Genomic DNA, 20,728 nt, shown 5'->3' with positions numbered 1-20,728 from the left:
GTGAGGCTGAGAGAGCTGTGACTAGCCCAAGGTCACCCAGTTGGCTTCATGTGGAGGAGTGGGGGAAAAAATCTAGTTAACCAGATTAGCCTCCACCACTCATGTGGAGGAGTGGGGAATCAAATCCAGTTCTCCAGATCAAACTCCACCGCTCCAAACCACCACTCTTAACCACTACACCACGCTGGTACTTGGATGGGAGACCACCATGGAAGTCCAGGGTTGCAACGCAGATGCAGGCAATGGCAAACCACTTCTGATCGTCTATTGCCTTCAAATCCGTACAGGGTCCCAATAAGTTGGCTGTAAGTTGATGGCACTTTCTTCCACCAGTAGAAGACATCACTGTCTTTTTTTTCCCCTCCCTCCGCTAGTCAACAAGTAGGCTTTTATTTATTTATTGCTGAGAGCAGCCAGTTCAAGGTCCCTGCCAACATGAATGGTGTGGACATACCTGATCCCATTCCTGCTCAACCCAATGGGCAGGGCAGTTCTTGTCACCACAGGGATAAATTGCTAGTGGCTTGGTGTCAGGATCGCACTGGGAGTCTAAGATCACCTTCCCCTCCAAATTGCGGCATGTGATGAAGCGGTTCATCCGCCCCTCGCCACACGAACCTGAGCACTTGGGAGAAACAAAGGGGCCTTTTGAGGTAACGGTGGTTATGCAGCAGTCTCTAATCTGAACGCAGGGTCATCTACTCGCCGGGACATAACTGTAAGACTTTTGACTTGTTGTAGGGCTATTGGAATTCCTTGCAGCTACTCAGAATCTGGGACTAAGATTGGATAATGTTTCTTAAAAGTAGTGGGGGGAGAGAAAAATTTTAAATGCTGATTTTCTCTATCTTTAAAGGAGAATCAAATCAGCTTACAATCTCCTTCCCTTCTTCTCCCCACAACAGATACCTTGTGAGGTAGGTGAGGCTGAGAGAACTGTGACTAGCCCAAGGTCACCCAGCTGGCTTCGTATGTAGGAGTGGGGAAACCAATCCAGTTCACCAGATTAGAGTCCACTGCTCATGTGGAGGAGTGGGGAATCATACCCAATTCTCCAGATTAGAGTCCACCACTCATAACCATTACACCACGCTGCCTCTAGATTTTACAAAGTTAGGCTGATTTATGATAATATATGGGCAGAGTCCGCTCCAGACACAGTGTATTTTCTGATTATGCTTATGCAAGAATGTGACATAGAGAATTTGAGAACTGACTTTTATATACCAGTATTTTAGAAGGAAGTATGAGTTTCCATAAATAACAAACTTGTAACCTTCTTTGCAACCCCCCCCCCCCATGCAGTCTTTTCCTCTAAAATGGGAAACTGCAAAGCATCTGGACTCACTGGTCCCCAGTCAGAAGCAGTCCAGTGGCGGTCACAGGGAGGGCCTGAGCATTCCTTCTCACCGACAGGCCTCAGTGACTCGTTGCACAGATGTGGCTCTACCGAGCAGCGCACAGCCCTCTTCATGGTCCCTGGGCCGCCACACCGAGCGGAACACTGTAAAGTCAGAAAGAGAAAAGAAGGGGCAAAAGGGGAAAGGAAACACACACAAAAAAATGCAAGGAGTAAAGAAATAATGTTTTTTACATTAAGGGTAAGGCACCATTTCCCCTCATCCTGCTCAGGAAATAGAGCTAATCTTCCTGAGGTGACTAATGGTAGTACCTCCTCACAACAGACACCCTGCGAGGTAGGTGGGGCTGAGAGAGTTCAGAGAGAGCTGTGACTAGCCCAAGGTCACCCAGCTGGCTTCATGTGGAGGAGTGGGGAAACCAACCCAGTTCTCCAGATCAGACTCCACCCCTCCAAACCACTACACTAGAGGAAGGAATCAGACCTTGCTTTTCCAATTAATATCTCCCCTCCCTAATGTAAACATGTATGTTTGCTCTCAATGCTTATCCTGGAGAAGACAGGTGCCCCACATCTCTAAAACATGGACCCAAGACTAAGGCTTGCATCCTACCCACCCCGCTCAACCAAATATGAAGCCCTCCTTCCAGCCTAAGGCACCTTCCTTTTAAAGAAGAGGGTCTTCTATGAGGATCTTCCAAGCCTGTTCCATTGGAGGATGCTTCCTTAGACTGGAAGGAAGGCTTCATTCTTGTCTGAGTTGAGTGGAGTAGATGGGATACAAGCCCATGCCTGTCAAACATACTGAGAATGTCATGTGGGTCAAAGTGATACAGCATTTGTTCTGCAAAGTCTACCAACTGAGTTCTGCCTGTAGACTGAGTTTCAACTCCTGAGCATCTGTTCCACAAGCGCAAGAGGAAGCCAACGAGACACCTCCCTTCTCCTACTTGCTCACGTGCCCACGAGAGACACTTAACCCTGTGTTTGAAGAGAGTCTAAAGGTACAGCCATTTTTTGTTTATTTCTATTAATAGCAGCTTCTGGGGGAGGGCTGAATTGGAACTGCAGTCGTGGGGTGGGGAGTAAGGAGGGAGTTAACTCTTTTCCTCCTCTGCTGACTTCCTGATATAAAACCTATAATCCACGCCACAGATTTCCCTGTCAGAGCAAATAGCGGCTTACGGGGAGGGCAGAATTTACTGTGGGAAAATGAGTGAGAGGGGAGGGTTAAACATAAGCCCGGTGCTGATACAATTCAGCTCATCCCTCCCGCCGTGGCAGCTACTTACCTTACCCTTTTCCCACCCCCACGGTGTGGCTCATTCTTTTGCTGAACGCTGCCAAAGGACCACATACCTCAGACCACTCTGACAGCTCCCACTGTGGCCCACAGGGTTTGTTCACGCACGATTTCCTCTCCATGGGCCTGGCCAGCCCAGCTGACTCACACATGTCGTCATAAACAGAGCTATCGAAGCCTGGGGCCAGCATCTTCCAGCAGCGCACCGTCCGGTACTGATAGCCTTCGCCGCACGTCCTGGAACACTCACTCCACCGGCTGGTCTCCCACCTCCACAGGGTGGGATGGGAGAGGCAGAGGAAGACAAAACACAGCTTAGTCTGGGGTCCCTGGAAGGGCGGGGCAGAAGAATCGCAGTACGGTACCCTATTTAAACAACCTTTTAACTACCCCTGATGAATGGCGTTCAGTCTAGCCAGCAAAAATAATTGTCCATATCGCGGGATTGTCAGGAAATCAAAATACACTGGGAGGGACTGTGGCAAGTTTAGACCTAGGTATAGAGGTGAGCCCCGTGGTGCAGAGTGGTAAGCTGCAGTACTGCAAGCTCTGCTCACGACCTGAGTTCGATCCCAACGGAAGTTGGTTTCAGGTAGCCGGCTCAAGGTTGACTCAGCCTTCCATCTTTCCGAGGTCGGTAAAATGAGTACCCAGCTTGCTGGGGGTCAAGGGAAGACGACTGGGGAAGGCACTGGCAAACCACCCTGTAAATAAAGTCTGCCTAGTAAACGTCAGAATGTGACGTCACCCCATGGGTCAGGAAGGACCCGGTGCTTGCATAGGGGACCTTTACCTTTTTATAGAGGTGAGCATACTCTACATGCTCTTATTGTAGCATTTCTATAATCTAGTTTTTGCAAGCAGCTCAGGATTGAAGAAATAGCTGCCCCATGACCCATGCTCCTTTAGATCAGGAAGAGAGAGTCCTAAAGACTGGATACGACATTCAACCAGTTTACTCCACGAGGTCTGATAGGAATCAGCTTGAAGAAGATGTAAGTATCTATTCAACTCCATGGAGAAGAGCAGAGGAATCATCCAAGAGGAGATATGGGCTGGCATCTTAACAGGGGGCCTCTATACTATTCACACTCAATAGTAAAAGGTATCTCCCACTCAAGACTCTGAGAGATAATTACTTGTCCATTAATTAAATACTGTTTTTGTCTCCTTTCAGTGCAGAGTTTTTAAAAAAATATCCCACAACCCTTTCCAGTTTCCACAGCGTTTCCCCACCATTCTGTCTAAGCCACCTCACAGGATTGTTGTGAGGATAAAATGGAGGAGAGGAGAACTAGGTACTCGGCCTGAAACTCCTTGGAGAGAGGAAGGGATAAAAATATACTGAATAAGCAAATAATTAATAAAAGGATATAAAAAGATATTACACACAGCAACTGTCTTTGGGCAGCCTCAAGCTGCAGGCCTGATATTCTCGTTCTGTATTAAAATGAAATAAACCCCAAACCATTTCTGGATGATGATCTAGCACAGCAGTTCTCAACCTTTTTTGCTCCATTCCCCCCTTTCATTATTGTTCAGAATATAATTCCCCCCTTCCCAAGATAGTCTAACTCAAAAAAACAAACTACAATTTTACAGATTGTACATAATAGTCAGGACATCACACTTTGCTGAATAGTGGTCCCAATTCCCCCACCCCAGACCCTAAAATTCCCCCCTTGGGGGGGAATTCCCCCCTTGTTTGAGAACCCCTGATCTAGCAGCTGGCTCATTCCACTCACCTGGGCTGGCAATCTCGGCCTGCACAGAATTCATGAGTGGGCTCCGGACGGGTCAGCACATCACAGTATGCTTCTTCCACTTCTACGCCGTCGTAGCGGATGCACAGGGCATAGGAGGTACTGATCCCTAAGTGGACATCAAAGAATTTCCTTTTAGTCAGGCTGTGTCCCATGGCCAGTAGCAGCCCAAAAGACTGATTCCATTGGCAGCTGCTCAAACTGTTCCAAGGAAGAAGCGAAACGTAAGCACTTGCTTGCTTTACCTGTAAGTGCTTCTTACTTTACTTTATAATCTGCCTTTCTCATTGAGAATGAAAGCACATCACAGAATTTTAAAACAATGCAATAGGAACAGTGCAGGACATACAATGAACAGAGTAATAATACTGGATCACAAGTGCAAAAAAATTTATAAAACATGACATATAAGCAATGCAAAGACTGGATTAGAGAAATTCGAAAACATTGCTCCATCAACTGGCCTTTTCGGGCATAAACGGACCAATGAAAGTGCTATATGTAGCATCTGTCGACCTGGCTACGGTGTTTGATTCTATAGATAGGAACCGACTATGGCAAAAATTAGTGGATCTGAACATTGATAAGCGTTTATTATTCTTACTGCGTGAGTTGCACACGGATAATTTTGCTCTAATTAGAGTGGCAACATCTGGCTCTCTAACTAATAAAATCCCAATTTTTAGGGGGGGGGGTAAAGCAGGGTTGTGTTTTGTCCCCTATGTTCTTTAATTTGTATATAAATAACATAGTTGAAAGTTTATCCGGCCCTCAATTTGTTGCACCAGCCCTAGGAGACAACAAAAATAGAAAACAACGCAGTAAGAACAAGAATATGCATACGATAAACAGCGCCACAAACTACATGCATGTTTGCCCCTTTATAAAAGCATCCTCCTGAACAATTCTAATTTACAACAGCCCTATTCTCTTTATAAAAATATCCTCCTGAGCAATTCTGTTTTACACATTCTATGGAATGACAAGTGTTGGAGGCTTCCTCCAGCCCCTTTTCCCTGTGCTTCCAGGACTCATTTGAAGGGGAGAGAGGATACACCCTCCAACAGGGAGATGCATATTGTGTCCCTCCATTAGGAGAACACATATTGCTTTGCTTTTACCGTTTGGGGAAGACCCAGTAGCTTTGGGATCAGGAAGTACAAGTAATTCACGCTTCTCTCTTTCTTTCTCTTTCTCTCTTAACTTCCTTGAGGCTCTGAGTGACGGTGCCACACAAGTAGTCAAGGCCAGAATATTTATTAAGAATAAAGCCTGTATACTTTTTTTTTACGTTAAGTCACAGCCGACTTATGGTGACCCCTGCGGGGTTTTCAAGGCCAGAGACATTCAGTGGTGGATTGCCATTGCCTGCCTCTGCAAAGCAACCCTGGACTTCCTTGGTGGTCTTCCGTCCAATTACTAACAGGGCTGACCCTGCTTAGTTTCTGAGATCTGAAGAGATCAGGCTAGCCTGGATTATCCAGGTCAGGGCCTGTATTCTATACATTTAAATAATCATGGCTGGCATCCTACCAGTTGGAGAAAAGCTCCTTGAGTCAGAGGAAGGCATTCAACTTGGTTGAGCAGAGAAAACATGAACACATGAAGCTGTCTTATACTGAATCAGACCCTTGGTCCATCAAAGTCAGTATTGTCTACTCTGACCAGCAGCGGCTCTCCAAGGTCTCACATCACTTACTTGCCTAGTCCCTTTAACTGGAGATGCCAGGGATTGAACCTGGGACCTTCTGCACGCCAAGCAGATGCTCTACCACTGAGCCACAGCCTCTCCCTGTGGATGGTGGAAAGTGCTGTCAAGTTCCAGCCCACTTATGGCAACCCTATAGGGTTTTCCAGGCAACAGATGTTCAGAGGTGGTTTGCCATCGTCTGCCTCTGTGTAGCAACCCTGGACTGCCTTAGTGGTCTCCCATCCAAGTACTAAACAGGGCCGACCCTGCTTAGCTTCTGAGATCAGGTTAGCCAGGGCCATCCAGGTCAGGGTGTGGGGAGGATACAAGCCAGTAACAATGAAGTGTTTGTGCACTGCAGCAGGTGAAATGTTCCTGGGCAGCTGAAGGGTACATATGGATGCAAAGAGAGGCCAAGATTGCAAAGGGAGCATCCATCACATTGCCTGTATATAGAATGTTACCAGCTCAATTGCCAAGGACACAGCCTCAGCCCAAGACCTTAAAGAGCTGTTGCCAGTCACAGCAGGCAACATGGGGCTAAATGGAACAGTGGACTGGCTCTGCATAAAGTGGAATTTCAGGATCCTGTGTACAAAGATGGATCAAACAGTGTAAATATACAGGCAGCAAATACACTGGTGTGAACCGGAGTCCACCATGCCAGTGCTCTGTTACCTATTTCCACAATGGTGTAAGCTCTAGCCCTGCGGCAAACCCATAAACAGATTTCAGCAGACGGCAAATCCACGAAAGCAGTTTTATTGGTTAGAATCGACAGGTTTCAGAAGCCATATTCAAAAGGACACTAGTAAGGGTCAAAGGCAAGGCACATATCATATATGGAAGAGGAAAAGGAGATAACCGATTACCCAGGCAACCCCCCCCCCTCCAACAGGCAGGAAGGAGCACTCGGCGATTCCCACAGTATGGGAATCTATGAAGACTAAACACGGGGCTTAGACTGGCCTTGGACAGAATAGCACAACAGCACCTGGAAGCAGCACAACAACACTACCACATACCATCCTCATGGCCTGCTCCTGACAAATGGTTCCTCGCAAGACCTTGGGGCAGTGTGGTGTAGTGGTTAAGACAGTGGTTTGGAGTGGTGGACTCTAATCTGGAGAACTGGGTTTGATTCCCCACTCCTCCCCATGACCGGTGGACGCTAATCTGGTGAAACGGGTTGGTTTCCCCACTCCTGCACGTGTAGCCAGCTGGGTGACCTTGAGCTAGTCACAGCTCTCTCAGAACTCTCTCAGCCCCACCTACCTCACAGGGTGTCAGTTGTGGGAAAGGGAAGGGAAAGTGATTGTAAGCCAGTTTGATTCTTCTTTAAATGGTAGAGAAAGTCGGCATATAAAAACCAACTCTTCTTTCTGGTTGCGATCAAGCTGGACAAACTGAAGCAACACTTATTTTTGAGGCCACCCATTCCCACCAATATACCATCCCCGGGGAAATTACCCGAGGTGCATGTGGAGCTGCAAGGCGCATAGGCCGATACTTTCCAGCGATACATGTCAGCCAGGCTGATGTCATCGTGGCCAAGGGGGTTCAGCTCGAAGTCATTGCTGTGGGAGAAAAAGAGTTTGGGTGAACACACAGATGAATGGTCGGCTGTGAGAAATAAAGGTTTTGCTAGCCATTGTTGGTTACTTAGGGGGGGACAGAAAGGGTCCTCTGGTGTTACTATATCGTTCCTGAGCAGCCTGTGTGTGTGGCAAAAAGTCAGTTGCTTAGTGAACCTCTCGACAAAGTGATGGTTTCGACCACTAATTCCCATTCAGTGGGGCTGAGACCCAGGAGATTTTCACAAGAAATAAATCAGTCCTTGGAGAAGTTCTGTACTCTGAAGGATAAATGTATGTACAGTACTTTAGAAAGATGAACAGGTAAACAATCTGCCTGAAACATGGAGGAGGGGAATGCCTGGATTCAATTTGCTGGTATGTCTGTCGGTCATCCAAACTATGAAGCTAAGAGGAAGCTGGTCTTCCATAGGGACAGAGGGACCTTCCACAAAATCTCTTTTCAACATATCTGCCCCCTAGGAGGACAATTACAGCGCATTCCTGAAAGGAATGCCTGCGCCGGGCTTAGGAGGCAACCCAGCGGCGTTTTGTGGGTCCTGGCAGATCTCTAGCTCAGAAGGATCTAAGATTGGCGATCGGCCCCCTCCCGCGGACAGGAATAGCCTCTATTCAAGGCGGATGTGAGTTTGTTTTGCCAATAAAAGGAACCTTTTCCCCCCCTTGCAGAAGAGTCGTCAGCTATGGAGCTGCTAGGACCGCCCAAGAAACTGTGTTAACCCTTTGTCAACCGGGGGGGGGGGTGTCAACCAGGGCAGCTGCCTGCTTGGGGCTTGGGCAGCTAATTTTAAGTTGATAATTTTGTATGGCCCGCAAATGGTGTTATAAATATTCAAATGGCCCTTGACAGAAAAAAGGTTCCCCACCCCTGACATAGACGATACTGTTTCTAGGGTTGGATCTTGGTTTCCAAACTGCAAAATTAAAAAAGAGAGCACCTGGAAGGCCGAGGGCCTGTAGCCCACTTTCAGAGGCTTCACGACCCATTTTTGGAACCTGACCCACACGTCGGGAAACACTGCCATAAAGGCTACCCTCCAGAGCTGACATTTACTCCAGGTGGAACTGATCCAGGTGCCTCCGCCCAGCACAAAAAAACCATGCAACCCTCATAGGGTTGCACGGGAGATACGCGTATCTTGACAAAATAAAAAAGGGGCGTTCCTAAGCCAAAACGGCCGGCGCCGGAACACCCTGGGAACGGCTCTCGAGGCGCTGTTACACCCCAGGAATGCCTCCCAGCTTGCTGCCGTAGACTGTGCCGGCGGCCAGAGATTGAGGTGGCATTTGGGCCCAGCGCCGCCATGGCGGCGGCCAGGGACCAGCAGCCAGGCCTGCATGCTGGTGCTGGGGCCACTCACGCCGGCGTGCGTGGGCCCCTGCGCCAGCCTTTCTTGGCCTCCTAAGGCCTTTTGCTGCGGCCGCCGACCCATTTGAGGAATGTGCTGTTAGATGCTCTTCCCTAGGAAATATATTTCTATCTTACCTTTCAGTACCAGGAGACTGCAGAGGTTCTGACAGGGGTTTGTTCCCAAAACCAGTATGTAGGTTGGACTTGGAACTGGGTTTGGAAGATGTCGTCATCACAGTGTCGTTGGTTGCCTCATCCACTGTGTACGCCTCAGCATTCGTGCTTTCTAGAAAGTTCTCATTTGCTGGCCGCTTGCGCAGTCCTTCTGGCCATTCTACTAAGGGGTCACTCCAAAACCCCACTGTTGAATTCTTTCTTCCCAGCTTGACCACTAGGTAGTGCAATTCCCTACAAAAAGCAGCATTTTGTGGGTCCCGAAGACACAATTTCTTGAAGAGACGCAGCCTGGATGGCCCGATCCTGCCAGTTTCTAGATCAGGCCTGGCTGCGCCATGAGGGACAGCTGTGCTGATTGTGATCTGGTTGAGTCTGAGCGCTAAAAGAAAACAGATGACAGTGAGCTGGAGTTGTTCTGGAAACTATTCCATCACTAACCACTCTCAGTTGACCACCTTTCCAACTAAAAGCTTTTTTCCCGCAAAGAAGAAACGGAATTGATACTCATTTGACGGTATATATTTGCAAGGCTGTTCTTCTTATACGATTGAACATATTGGCAATTCCATCATCATTACATCTGCTTCTGAACCAGATCATAAAGTGTGGATCAAAAAATCTACCCAATGGGGATGGAGACTGAAAAGGATAAAAGATGGAAGGGTGGGAAGGAAGCAGGGTACAGGGAAAAGAGAAGGAGAAGCTGAAGTGGAGGAGAACAGAAAAATGTAGTTTGGTGGGTGGGAGAGATTAAAAAAGGGAGAGGCTTCCAGAGAGGAGGAAAGAGAGAAAAGCTAAAGGCTGGGGGAGCAGATAAAGGTAGATTAGTGAATGTGTGTAATGGAAGTAAATAAGAAAGCAGAGAAGGGGAGAATCTGTGGGGGCTGCTGGGGGAGAGAAAGAGAAAGTAGTGTAGTTAGGGGGATATGGGGAAAATAAGATGCCCCCCCCCCGGTGAGTCCTCACAAGTCCACTGCTTCTATGTGATCTAATATCAGACAGCATCTAAATAGTAGTATCTAAATAGTAATCTAAATAGGAATGTGGTTTTTTTTATTATTGTGGATATAAATTTGACAACGTGCAAGTGAAGGCTAGAAAAACCACTTCAGAATTCACAAGTCAGTCTATTAAGAATGCAAAATACAAACTCGGTTTCTTAAATTGTAAAGCTGAGCACATGTGATTCTTTAATATTTGTATTTCAAATAACATTTCAGCACATATGAGGTAAATATTGATGATTTAGGGTTAATTTCAGATTTTGGTGAACAGGTGTGCATGCATAAATAAATGGGAGTCGTGTGGCACAACTAACAAAAATTTATTCCAACACTCATGGTTGGAGAGTCCCACATTTTGTTAAAATAGTTAACACCCCTAAAGAGCAAGAAAACCCAAATCTTTGCTCAAACTGGTGAGGGAGCAGGTGGTAGGAACGTGTCCAGGTGTCATCAGTGACTAAATTTTGTGACAAGGATTCCAATTAACTGGATCACAACTTTTGAATTTTCCAAATATTTACATTAACATTTTGGCCATAATTGCTACTTGCCTCTCTTTCACTGCCTCCATTTATACATAAAATTTCTGCTGCTCTTCATCTAATCACACTAGGTCTCTTGCGACTTTCCTACTCATTGACAAAGCAAATGCCACTTTTCCAATGACCAGCCCCACACACACACAAATGTTGCCTGCTGGATCAGGAATAATGCAATATGTAAATAAGGATGACTCCATAATTTGAATACAGATTTTGAATTTTCTAGATGTAGTGTTGTAGCAAATGTGGCTTAATGTTGGACTGGAAGGTGTCACATGAACACATGAAACTGCCTTATACTGAATCAGACCATTGTCCATCAAAGTCAGTATTGTCTACTCAGACTGGCAGCAGCTCTCCTACTTTCACATCACCTACTCACCTAGTCCCTTTAACTAGAGATGCTGGGGATTGACACTGGGACCTTCTGCATGCAAAGCAGATGCTCTGAGCCACAGCCCCTCCCAAGTGTTGCCCATGCTTAAGAAAATAAATCAGCAAGAAAATATACTAACCCAAATCTGTTTCTCTGCCTACTCCCACTTCTTCAGCTTCATCAGCTCCATTAGTGTGGTAGAGTCGTTGGACTTGGAAGCTAAAACTTTCCCCCTCGTCCCCATGTTTCCAGCCCCAGTCCCAGCCTGGTGTCGTGGAATTGCTTGGAAACAAGTTCTGGCTGCCAAAGGCCATGCCGCCACGCTCTTCCCCTTGCGAGAAACGTTCCCCAAGGTCATCTGGCGCAAGCGGGATCCAAGTGGCATTGAAATCTTGGGAAATGGATGGGACTGCATCTTGGTTGTGGCTGGGATCTGGCAGACGAAGGTAAAGAGGCATCTTGATGACCGGAGGGATGGTCTGCAGAGCTGGTGACAGTGTCCGTGGCACCGTGTAGTCGTAGGTTACGTGGGGCATTTTCCCATTAAAGTTATAGTACTGGGTTCAACAAGGAAAGAGAAAACATCGGTTTAATCCGCTGAAACCAATGCTTCTACTTCAGATGCCATTGTGTTGGGATCTAGCTACAACCCAACTACACAAAAACTCCTCCAATAAGACTTTTCTGAAGATGGGGATAAGATAACCATAACTGGGAAGGTGATATAATAACCATCTTCAAGTACTTGAAGGGCTGTCACATAGAGGAGGGAGCCGAGTTGTTTTCTGTTGCCCCAGAAGGTCGGACCAGAACTAACGGGTTGAAATTAAATCAGAGGAGTTTCCATTAGGAAGAACTTTCTAAAGTTAGAGCAGTTCCTCAGCGGAACAGGCTTCCTCGGGAGGTGGTGAGCTCTCCTTCCCTGGAGGTTTTTAAGCAGAGGCTAGATGGTCATCTGTCAGCAATGAGGGAGGGCAAGAAGGTTTGAATCAGTGTTTCGCTCTTGTGGACCTTTCTTACATGCCCAGGGTAGTGCCAATCACCACTTTGGGGTCAGGAAAGAATTTCCCTGAAGGCCAGATTGGCCAGGGATCCTGGAGGGGTTTTTTTGTTGTTGTTTTTTGCCATCATCTGGGTGTGGAGTAGGGGTCACTGAGAGTGTGGAGGGGAGGTAGTTGTGAATTTCCTGCATTGTGAAGGGGTTGGATTAGATGACCCTGGTGGTCCCTTCCAACTTTATGATTCTATGGCACTCCGTTCCCATCCAAAGGAGTTTGCTCTCCTATAAATCCCCATTATGGAAAGCATAATCCAAGAATGACACAAAGCATTAACCTTCTGGACTGCTGTCGTCCTTATTAGATCTGCTGGCCTCAGCCCGTCTCAGCAGCCTGGTATGGGAACTCACAGGCTGGTCAAGCAACCAACCGAGCCTAGGATTTAATCCACTTGGAAGCCAGGGTAACCTGGGCATTTTACTTCAACCTAGGTTAGGGACCAGGCACTCGGATCCCCTCGAATCAATGCTGGCAGTTTTGGGGCTCACAAAATAGGGGCAAGCAATGAAGTGATCAGATCAGGCAGACTCTCTTACCTACCATGGCATTCAGAGACTGGTTGGTGGGCCCCTGGGCAATAATATACTCCAGGCCATCAGAGTGGAGGTTGGAAGGCCGACGGTATTTGAACACGGTGCCGGCCACCCTGAAGTTCTGCGGGTTGTCGATGGCAGAGTTCCCATTGAAGAAGAAGTGCCCAGATTCATCAGCGAGTGCTAGAAAGGAGAAAGAAGAGGAATGAGACTCAAATAAGTTATCTTCCACGCTGGTGTTTATCGAGAAATGGGCAACCGGAGGTGCAGGCAATCAGTGGAGCACAGGGAGCTTAGTACCCAGCTCCCAGCATATGAAGGACCGTCTCACCATGCCTATCATTTTTTCCCATGTGAGTTAAGATACCGGCAACACATGAACACATGAAGCTGCCTCACACTGAGTCAGACCCTTGGTCCATCTCCAGGGTCTCAGGTAGAGGTCTTTCACCTACTTGCCTGGTAGAGGTCTCAGGTAGAGGTCATCACCTACTTGCCTGGTCCCTTTAACGGGAGATGCTGGGAATTGAACCTGGGACCTTCTGTATGCCAAGCAGATGCTCTACCGCTGAGCTACGGCAACGGACTCTTTAAGGCCCTCCCCTACCATGTAAAGAGCTGTGGGAAGATGCACACACAGCGAGAGGTCGATTCACCTATTACAAGGTTCTCAAGGCAGCAACGAGGATATTTGATCCAGCAATTTTCCCTGGCACGTGTGGGTTAGAGTTGGAGTCACGCTGTGTGTTGAGAGGGGGCTTAAGCCTTCCCTCCTGCACCATTTTCCTGACATGTTAAAGGCCCAGGAGCTACTATTTGCCCCACTGAAAACATGTAACGTATCACTGAATTATATTCTGGGATGTTTGTTATTGTAAAATGTTGCACAGCTTGCGATGCTGTATGTCTGCCATCACACCTGACCCGGATGGCCCAGGCAAGCCCAATTTCAGATCTCAGAAGCTAAGCAGGGTAGGTCCTGGTTGGTATTTGGGTGGGAGACCACCAAGGAATTCCAGGGTCACTATCCAGAGGCAGGCAATGGCAAATCACCTCTTAAAAGCCTTTTATGCAGGGAGGTTTCCCCACGGTCACCCCCGCCGACTGCTTCAGGGCTTCCTTTTTTTATTATGCTTGCCTTTTCTGACAGTCAGAGGTCGCCTCACTCTCCCTGCACCTTTTGCCCGCATTTTCCAGATTCTGTCTAAAACAGCATCTGGAAAACATGGACAAAATGCGAAGGGAGAGCAAGGTAACCTCTGACGGTTGGAAAAGGCATGCATAATCAAAAGGAAGCCCCAGAGCAGCCGGTGGGGGTGACCACGAGGAAACAACCCTGCATAAAAGGCCATGGTCTCTTGCCTTGAAAACTGTACAAAAACCCATAAATCGGCTGCAACTTGACGACACTTTACACACACATATCTGCCATCACTCCAGAAGGTATTTATGTGGGCTACATCGCTTGTACAGATTCACTGTGCTTCACAAATATACTCTTAACACACACACATCCTTCCCCCTGAACCCAAGAGCCTTTAGTAGTGCTCAACAACACATTATGGTTTCTTCCACATTTATTTTAAGCTACTTCCCCCTCCCCCTGTAGCCAAAGTTAGCTGCCAGGATTGTTTTATCAAAGCACAGGAAGAGAAATCTTGACCCCTTCCTCACCTGCCACTTTCTTACTAAAGAATGCGTTTGAACTGAGAAATGGATAAAAATGTTTAATTAAAAAAGCTGCTCTGGCTAAAAACAGTGCATCTTCAAAAGCTCCTGATTTTTAAACTCCGAAACTGCAATACCTTAAGCTTCTCTGATGCCCCTGAAGCCAAACCCAAAAGGCAGTATTTTCTCTGAGCGGACAGATCCAGAGACAAGAGCGTAGTCTTGTGAATGCTCCTTAGGGCACTCACCCTATCATTAACTCTGTAAAGTCCTCTCCACCGCAGGGACAAATTTGCCCCAAGCGAGCATTCTTTTCCACTGCTTACCCAAGATGTTCTCCGTTTTCCTTCGCTCGATTATAAGAATGTCTGTAGCACCAGCCGGGATGTTAGTGATAAATACATATCCTGAGAAAGCGGAGTCAAACAGACAAAACAAAATCAGAAAACCCAAAGCAGATGGGGACATAACTCTGCAAAGCAGTTTCCTGGTTTCTGTTTCTTTACAGGCGCTCTAGATTGGTGTGTTTGTAAACATAAGAAGAAGAGTTGGTTTTTATATGCTGACTTTCTCTACCACTTAAGGGAAACTCAAACCGGCTTACAATCACCTTCCCTTCCCCTCCCCACAACAGACACCCTGGCCATTTTTGCATGGTAATTAGCAGCGCGTTCCAAGCTGAATTGCCCCAAATATTTTTTTGAATTTTGCACGCTGAACTGTGCTTTGCATTACTAAAGAGGCCATTTAACGTGACCTTTGGTGTTTGCCACGAAGAATCTCCCTCAAGGAACAATGCAAAACAACAGAGGCGCGTTAGGTATGCATATGCTAATAGCTATGCAAACAGGAACAAAGGAGCAGGTGAGTGGGGGGAGTGGAACTTCTCCTTTTGCATGGGGACAGTGAAAAGGCATTTTTAAAGTCGCATTTTAAAAAAGAGCTTTGAGTGAGCATCAAAATTGACAATGCAAAAATGGCCCCTGTGAGGTAGGTGAGGCTGAGAGAATGTGACTTGCCCAAGGTCACCCAGCTGGCTTCATGTGTAGGAGTGGGGAAACAACTCCAGTTCACCAGATCAGCCTCCGCCACTCATGTGGAGGAGTGAGGAAACAACTCCAGTTCACCGCTCCAGTTCAGACTCCACCGCTCCAAACCACTGCTCTTAACCACTACACCACGCTGGCAGAGTCAGAACAAGTGATGGTGCAAGAGGTAAATGTCCCTGTGATCTGGAGCTTGCACACATGCTTAACCCTTTCCTTACCTGCCCCTTTTCTGTAGTATACATTTCCCTTAACAAAAAAGAGAAAAGACTGTTGGGGTTTTTATTGCCTGCACTCTGGAGTAGTTCTGTCTTCAGACCACAAAATCCCCAGTTCAATCCTGTGGCTTCCCTGCACAAACACAGCCAATGGGCCTGGCAGCGCTCAGAAATCCTTCATCCTTAACCCTTCAAGCCAAGCTGCGAGCTCAGCCTTGGCTTTTGATTCTGACCCAGGTTTGGGAGAGAGAAAGGAGGTTTTGGAGACCGTCCCTGTCTGTAGCCCAAGGGGGCTTGTTTGCAGTGTGACTGGTTAGAAACCAGCAGGTCACGCCAAGAGACAGATTAGGAAATAGCTCAATGCTGTTAGCGGAGTGTACCTAACTGTGAGATCCCTTTCCGGAAACTGCCCGAGACTCGGTAGCAGGTGCTTCCATCTCCTCCACACACCCGGCACCGATCCATCGTCTGGGAAGAATAGAGGCTGCCATCACATCCAATTGGCTGGGGAAGGAAAGGAGGCAAGCTTAGAGTTGGAAGCTCAGAGCTTCCCTGTGAACTGAATCAAAAAAGAATGATCAAACTCAAATGCAAAATCCACCTCTTTTGTCAAGTTTTTTGGCTCTTATTGTCTTCAGACCTCCTTCTCAATTAAAGCTAAGGCTGCAATCCTAAGGGGGGGGGGTGAAGCTCCTTTGGGAAGGGGCAGTGGCTCAGCGGTAGAGCATCTGCTTGGCATGCAGAAGGTCCCAGGTTCAATCCCTGGCATCTCCAGTTAAAGGCACTATGCAGGTAGGTGATGCGAAAGACCTCTGCCTGGGACCCTGGAGAGCCACTGCCGGTCTGAGTAGACAATACTGACTGATGGACCGAGGGCCTGATTCAGTATAACGCAGCTTCATGTGTTCATGTGTTAGGAGCCGTCATAACCCTTGAACCCGGGATAAGGGGCACTTACGCTGTCCTAGGGGAAAACACACCAGTGCCGGGGAGACGCTGAACTGACCCCCGCTGCCAGTGCAGCCATGCTGGCAGGGAACTCCCAGAAGGGGGCATGGGGGGTGTTCCTGGGGGTGGAGCTGCCTTTAGGCAGCTTCCTAACTCCTTTTGCCCCGGAACACCTCCTTGCGCTGCAGCGCAGTTACGACACCTTTTTTGGTGGCGTATCCTCGCTAAATTCTGTGGGGGATTTTCAGGTAATTTTGCTTTTCTGGTTTTTTTGGTTTTTTAATTTGTTTTACTGTATATTTGTTTTACTGTATATCCACCCCCCTTAAGAATGGGCTGCCCGTCTAAATATAACTACTCTTTACCTCATTTTCCCCTCCTGCCCTCAATAGACATTGAGGGCCTTACCAGACATCATAGACTGTAAACTCCTCAGGGCAGAATGAGGCCTTTTGTTCATATAGCTGTATAAGAACATAAGAAAACCCTTGCTGGGCTTTTTATATTGGGGGGAAAGTGACAACTAATTTGGTGTGAGTGGGGTGGGAGGGACATGACAGAACATTATAAAGTGATGTATGTTGTAGAGAAAGTGGACAGAGAGAAATGTTTATCTGTCTTTCACTGCAGGGGAATTCAGGGTAACTCAACAATATGGATGGGCAGTAGAAAAACACAGCCTCATAATCAGGGTTGCCAACCTCCACATGTTGGTTGGAGATCTCCCAGAATTGCAACTGATCTCCAGACGACAGAGATCAGATTCCCTGGAGAAAATGGCTGCTTTGGAAGGAGGACTCAATGGCATTATACCCTGTGGAGGTCCATGCCCTCCCCAGACTCTGCCCCAAAAATCTCCAAGAATTTTCCAACCCAGACCTGGCAACTCTACTGATTCATTTAAAAATGTTGCTGCTTTTAAGGTGGATGGATGGCTGCTAGTTCAGAAGGCTTTAAAAAGGATTCACAGAGGAGAGTAGGTCTATCAGTGGCTAGAAGCTATGAATGCTAAATGGAGCTTCCATGTTCAGAAGAAGTATACCTCTAAATACCAGTTGCTGGGGAAAGATTAAACAGCAAGGGAGAGCTGCAGTCTTTGCGCCCTGCTGGTGGGCTTCCTGGAGAACTCTAGCTGGCCGCCCATGGAAATGGGATGCTGGACGTGATGGACCCTATGGTCTAAGCCAGCACGGCTAGCCTGATTACCTTAACTGTGCTACAACCCTGGCCAGAGGTTCTGAAGAGCTAATGTGGTGTAGTGGTTAAGAGTGCAGGACTAGGATCTGGGAGCCCCAGGTTCAAATCCCAACTTGGCCATGGAAGCTTGCTGGGTGACCGTGGGAGAGTCACGTACTCATAGGGTAGTTGTTTTGAGGATTAAATGGGAGAGGAGAATGATGTAAGCTGCTTTGGGTCCCTACTGAGGAGAAAGGCAGGGGTATCGATTAAATTAATTAATTGATTCAATTTTGTCAAGTTTCCGTGCCCCAGCATTAATGGAACCCTAGCACCATTGGACATCAAAGGCAAAACCACTACTGGTCATACTTGAGGCACGTAGGCAGCTCTTGGTTCCTTGATGTTACCTCACACTTCCCAGTAATGCAGACCCCTTGGTGAGTCCTGTCTTTGCAAGAAGTGCCATCCTGGGCCCGCGCCATGAGCTGTCTCTCTCCACCCCTGGTGGTGCATTGGAGATCGCATGGCTTGTTGGAGATGCTGGTGTAATCATCTATGGCAGAACACAGGAGATACTGAGACAGAGAAAGACAGGACGTGAGACCGGAGTGCCAAGAGAATCAATAGATTCCAGTGGATTCTATGCTTAAAGATATAATATGGCTTAGTAATATCCTGCCAAGAGCCAGCGTGGTGTAGTGATTACGGCTGTTGGACTAGGACCTGGGAAACCCAGGTTCAAATCCCCACTCGAGCCATTGAACCTTGGGCCAGTCACACACTCTCAGCCTCAACCCTAGCAAGTATTTGGATGGGAGACCTCCAGGGAATACGAGGGCCATGACGCAGAGGCAGGCACAGGCAAACCACCTCCCAACATCTCTAGCCTTGAAAACCCTACAGGGTCGTCATAAGTCAGCTGTGACTTGATGGCAAGAAAAAATGTCCTGCCATCCAACTAAGAACATCCCACTTAACACATCTTGTTGACTCCAGGAGAGGGACACACATAGCACACGTATGTTCTGAAGACATGCCAGCAGTGATGCCTCTGCATCTCAGGACCATCTAAGATTCCCCTGAAACTCTATGGTTTTAACCACATTGTTTCAGGAAAATTGCAGAGCATCCCATGATACAGTGACATCACTTCCAGTTACACAGCGAGACACTATTATGGTAAGTCTCTGCCTCTTGCCCCTCCTCAGGAGTAAAGGTCTGCTCAAGCGTAGGCCAAGAGACCCAGGAAATGGGTGTGGTGAAAAGAAAGCAGATAAAAGGCCAAAGCAAGGAGTGGCGGGGGTTGGTTTCCCAGGACAGGAAGTATAAACAGCTAGTTTGGGGTTTCTATAGTCTGAGGGAGCCAGACCTCACTTGGGCTAAAGGAGGTAGCAAGTTACATCCCAACATTGTTGGAGATATAGTGGCCTCAAGACCAAGCCTTGTGTGAAAGCTGTACTAGCAAGAAGCAGTGGCTGAAGGTCCGTGGGCAGAGATCCATGCCTAGGAGACAGGCTGGAGCCCAGACAGATTGCAAGTGAGTGGCAATTGGTAAGTGGATCTTCTGGCTTGAGTAGGGCTGTTAAGCCCATGAGCTTGCTGTTGTAAGTTATGCACTTAAAAAGGCATTGCAGTTGCCTCACCGGTCTGATTGTCATTGGGGAGACTGGAGAGAAATGGAACACCCTGCAGAAGAAACTGGCCCTGGCCCTGGGCAACTGAAGACTTCCTGGCTTGTGGGGAAGCAAAACAAAAACAAAAAACTCCATTTTGTCCAGCTACATTTGAGTCCAGTAGCAGCTTAGAGACCAACAAGATTTTTGGGATATAAGCTTTTGACAGTCGAAGTTCCCTTCATCAGACTCACTGTGTCAGAAGGAGCAGAGTTGGTTTTTATATGCTGACTTTCTCTACCACTTAAGGAAAAATCAAACCCGCTTCCAATCGCCTTCCCTTCCCCTCCCCACAACATACCACCTGTGAGGTAGATGGTGCTGAGAGAGTTCTGAGAGAACTGTGACTAGCCCAAGGTTGCCCAGCTGGTTTCGTGTGGAGGAGTGGGGAAACCAACCTGGTTCACCAGATCAGAGTCCGCTGCTCTTAACCACAACACCATGGTGGCTTTGACTCTCAAAAGCTCATACTCTGAAAACCTTGTTGGTCTCTTAAGGTGCCGCTGGACTCGAATGTAGCTGCTCTATTACAGACCAATACGGCTACTCTCTGAGACCCAGTTCAGCCAGGAGCTCACATTTGGACATAATAAAACAGAATTGACTGAAGACTAACCTGAAGAATTAGACTGAAGACTGACCTGGGAATTCAACTGCATTCTGTTTGTGGGAGGGGAGCGAGGCTGGTTCTCTGACCAAGCTACCCAAATGACTGCTTGGAGCAGCACAAAGAGGAAGGCACTAATATCCCCCCCCCCCGGGAACCTGGCTTGCTCTCAGCCATTGGTGGCAGCGAAGCTGATTGGCTTCACCTTCTGGCATCAGCTGGGGCCAAGGCAAGTGATGCTGCAGAATTCAGACATCACAATTTAACCACAGGTATGGAAAGGGGGGCGGAGAACAGGGAACAAACCCAGTTCATTACTGGGTCTGTGAGGAGTAAGGAATGCATGTAAGCCTGGCAACAGACCAAGATTGTGCCCATTCTTCCTCAACCATGCTTAAATCGTGATGCTTGAATACCACCAGACTGTAGAATCAATTTGTATATCTATGAGGAACATTGTGGGGTCGTCTTCTTCTTCTTCTTTTTTTGAGCTCACTGTTTTCTGTGCACATACTATACCCATCTACCAACTAAGAACCCTTCATGAGTCTCATGAAGTGGACTTGAGCATATGCCGCCATGAATCTGTTTAAAGTACCAGAACACCTGTTTTGGCTTTGGTACAGCAGAGTAGCTT

The 20,728-nt window shown here is 47.5% G+C and overlaps 2 protein-coding genes across 2 annotated transcripts in view; both read right to left on the bottom strand.

Moving 5' to 3' along the window:
• The window catches only part of LOC130473929 (E3 ubiquitin-protein ligase RNF146-like), a 171,912-nt gene that overhangs the window by 5,367 nt on the left and 145,817 nt on the right, over positions 1-20,728 (bottom strand). The gene's annotated exons all lie outside the window — the stretch shown is intronic.
• Positions 1-20,728, bottom strand: part of LOC130473167 (ADAMTS-like protein 2) — a 35,350-nt gene that overhangs the window by 4,957 nt on the left and 9,665 nt on the right. The window contains exons 5-15 of the mRNA XM_056844697.1: positions 18,219-18,364; positions 16,065-16,188; positions 14,747-14,827; positions 12,760-12,935; positions 11,301-11,718; positions 9,198-9,618; positions 7,587-7,693; positions 4,409-4,535; positions 2,720-2,933; positions 1,349-1,504; positions 455-625 (exon numbers count right to left, since the gene is read on the bottom strand). Of these exons, the coding sequence (XP_056700675.1) occupies positions 455-625; positions 1,349-1,504; positions 2,720-2,933; positions 4,409-4,535; positions 7,587-7,693; positions 9,198-9,618; positions 11,301-11,718; positions 12,760-12,935; positions 14,747-14,827; positions 16,065-16,188; positions 18,219-18,364 (2,141 nt within the window). The remainder of the gene's footprint in view (positions 1-454; positions 626-1,348; positions 1,505-2,719; positions 2,934-4,408; positions 4,536-7,586; positions 7,694-9,197; positions 9,619-11,300; positions 11,719-12,759; positions 12,936-14,746; positions 14,828-16,064; positions 16,189-18,218; positions 18,365-20,728) is intronic.

Source organism: Euleptes europaea, chromosome 2 (assembly GCF_029931775.1).
Source record: "Euleptes europaea isolate rEulEur1 chromosome 2, rEulEur1.hap1, whole genome shotgun sequence".
NCBI lineage: Eukaryota > Metazoa > Chordata > Lepidosauria > Squamata > Sphaerodactylidae > Euleptes > Euleptes europaea.
This window is presented reverse-complemented; position numbering and strand designations above follow the sequence as displayed.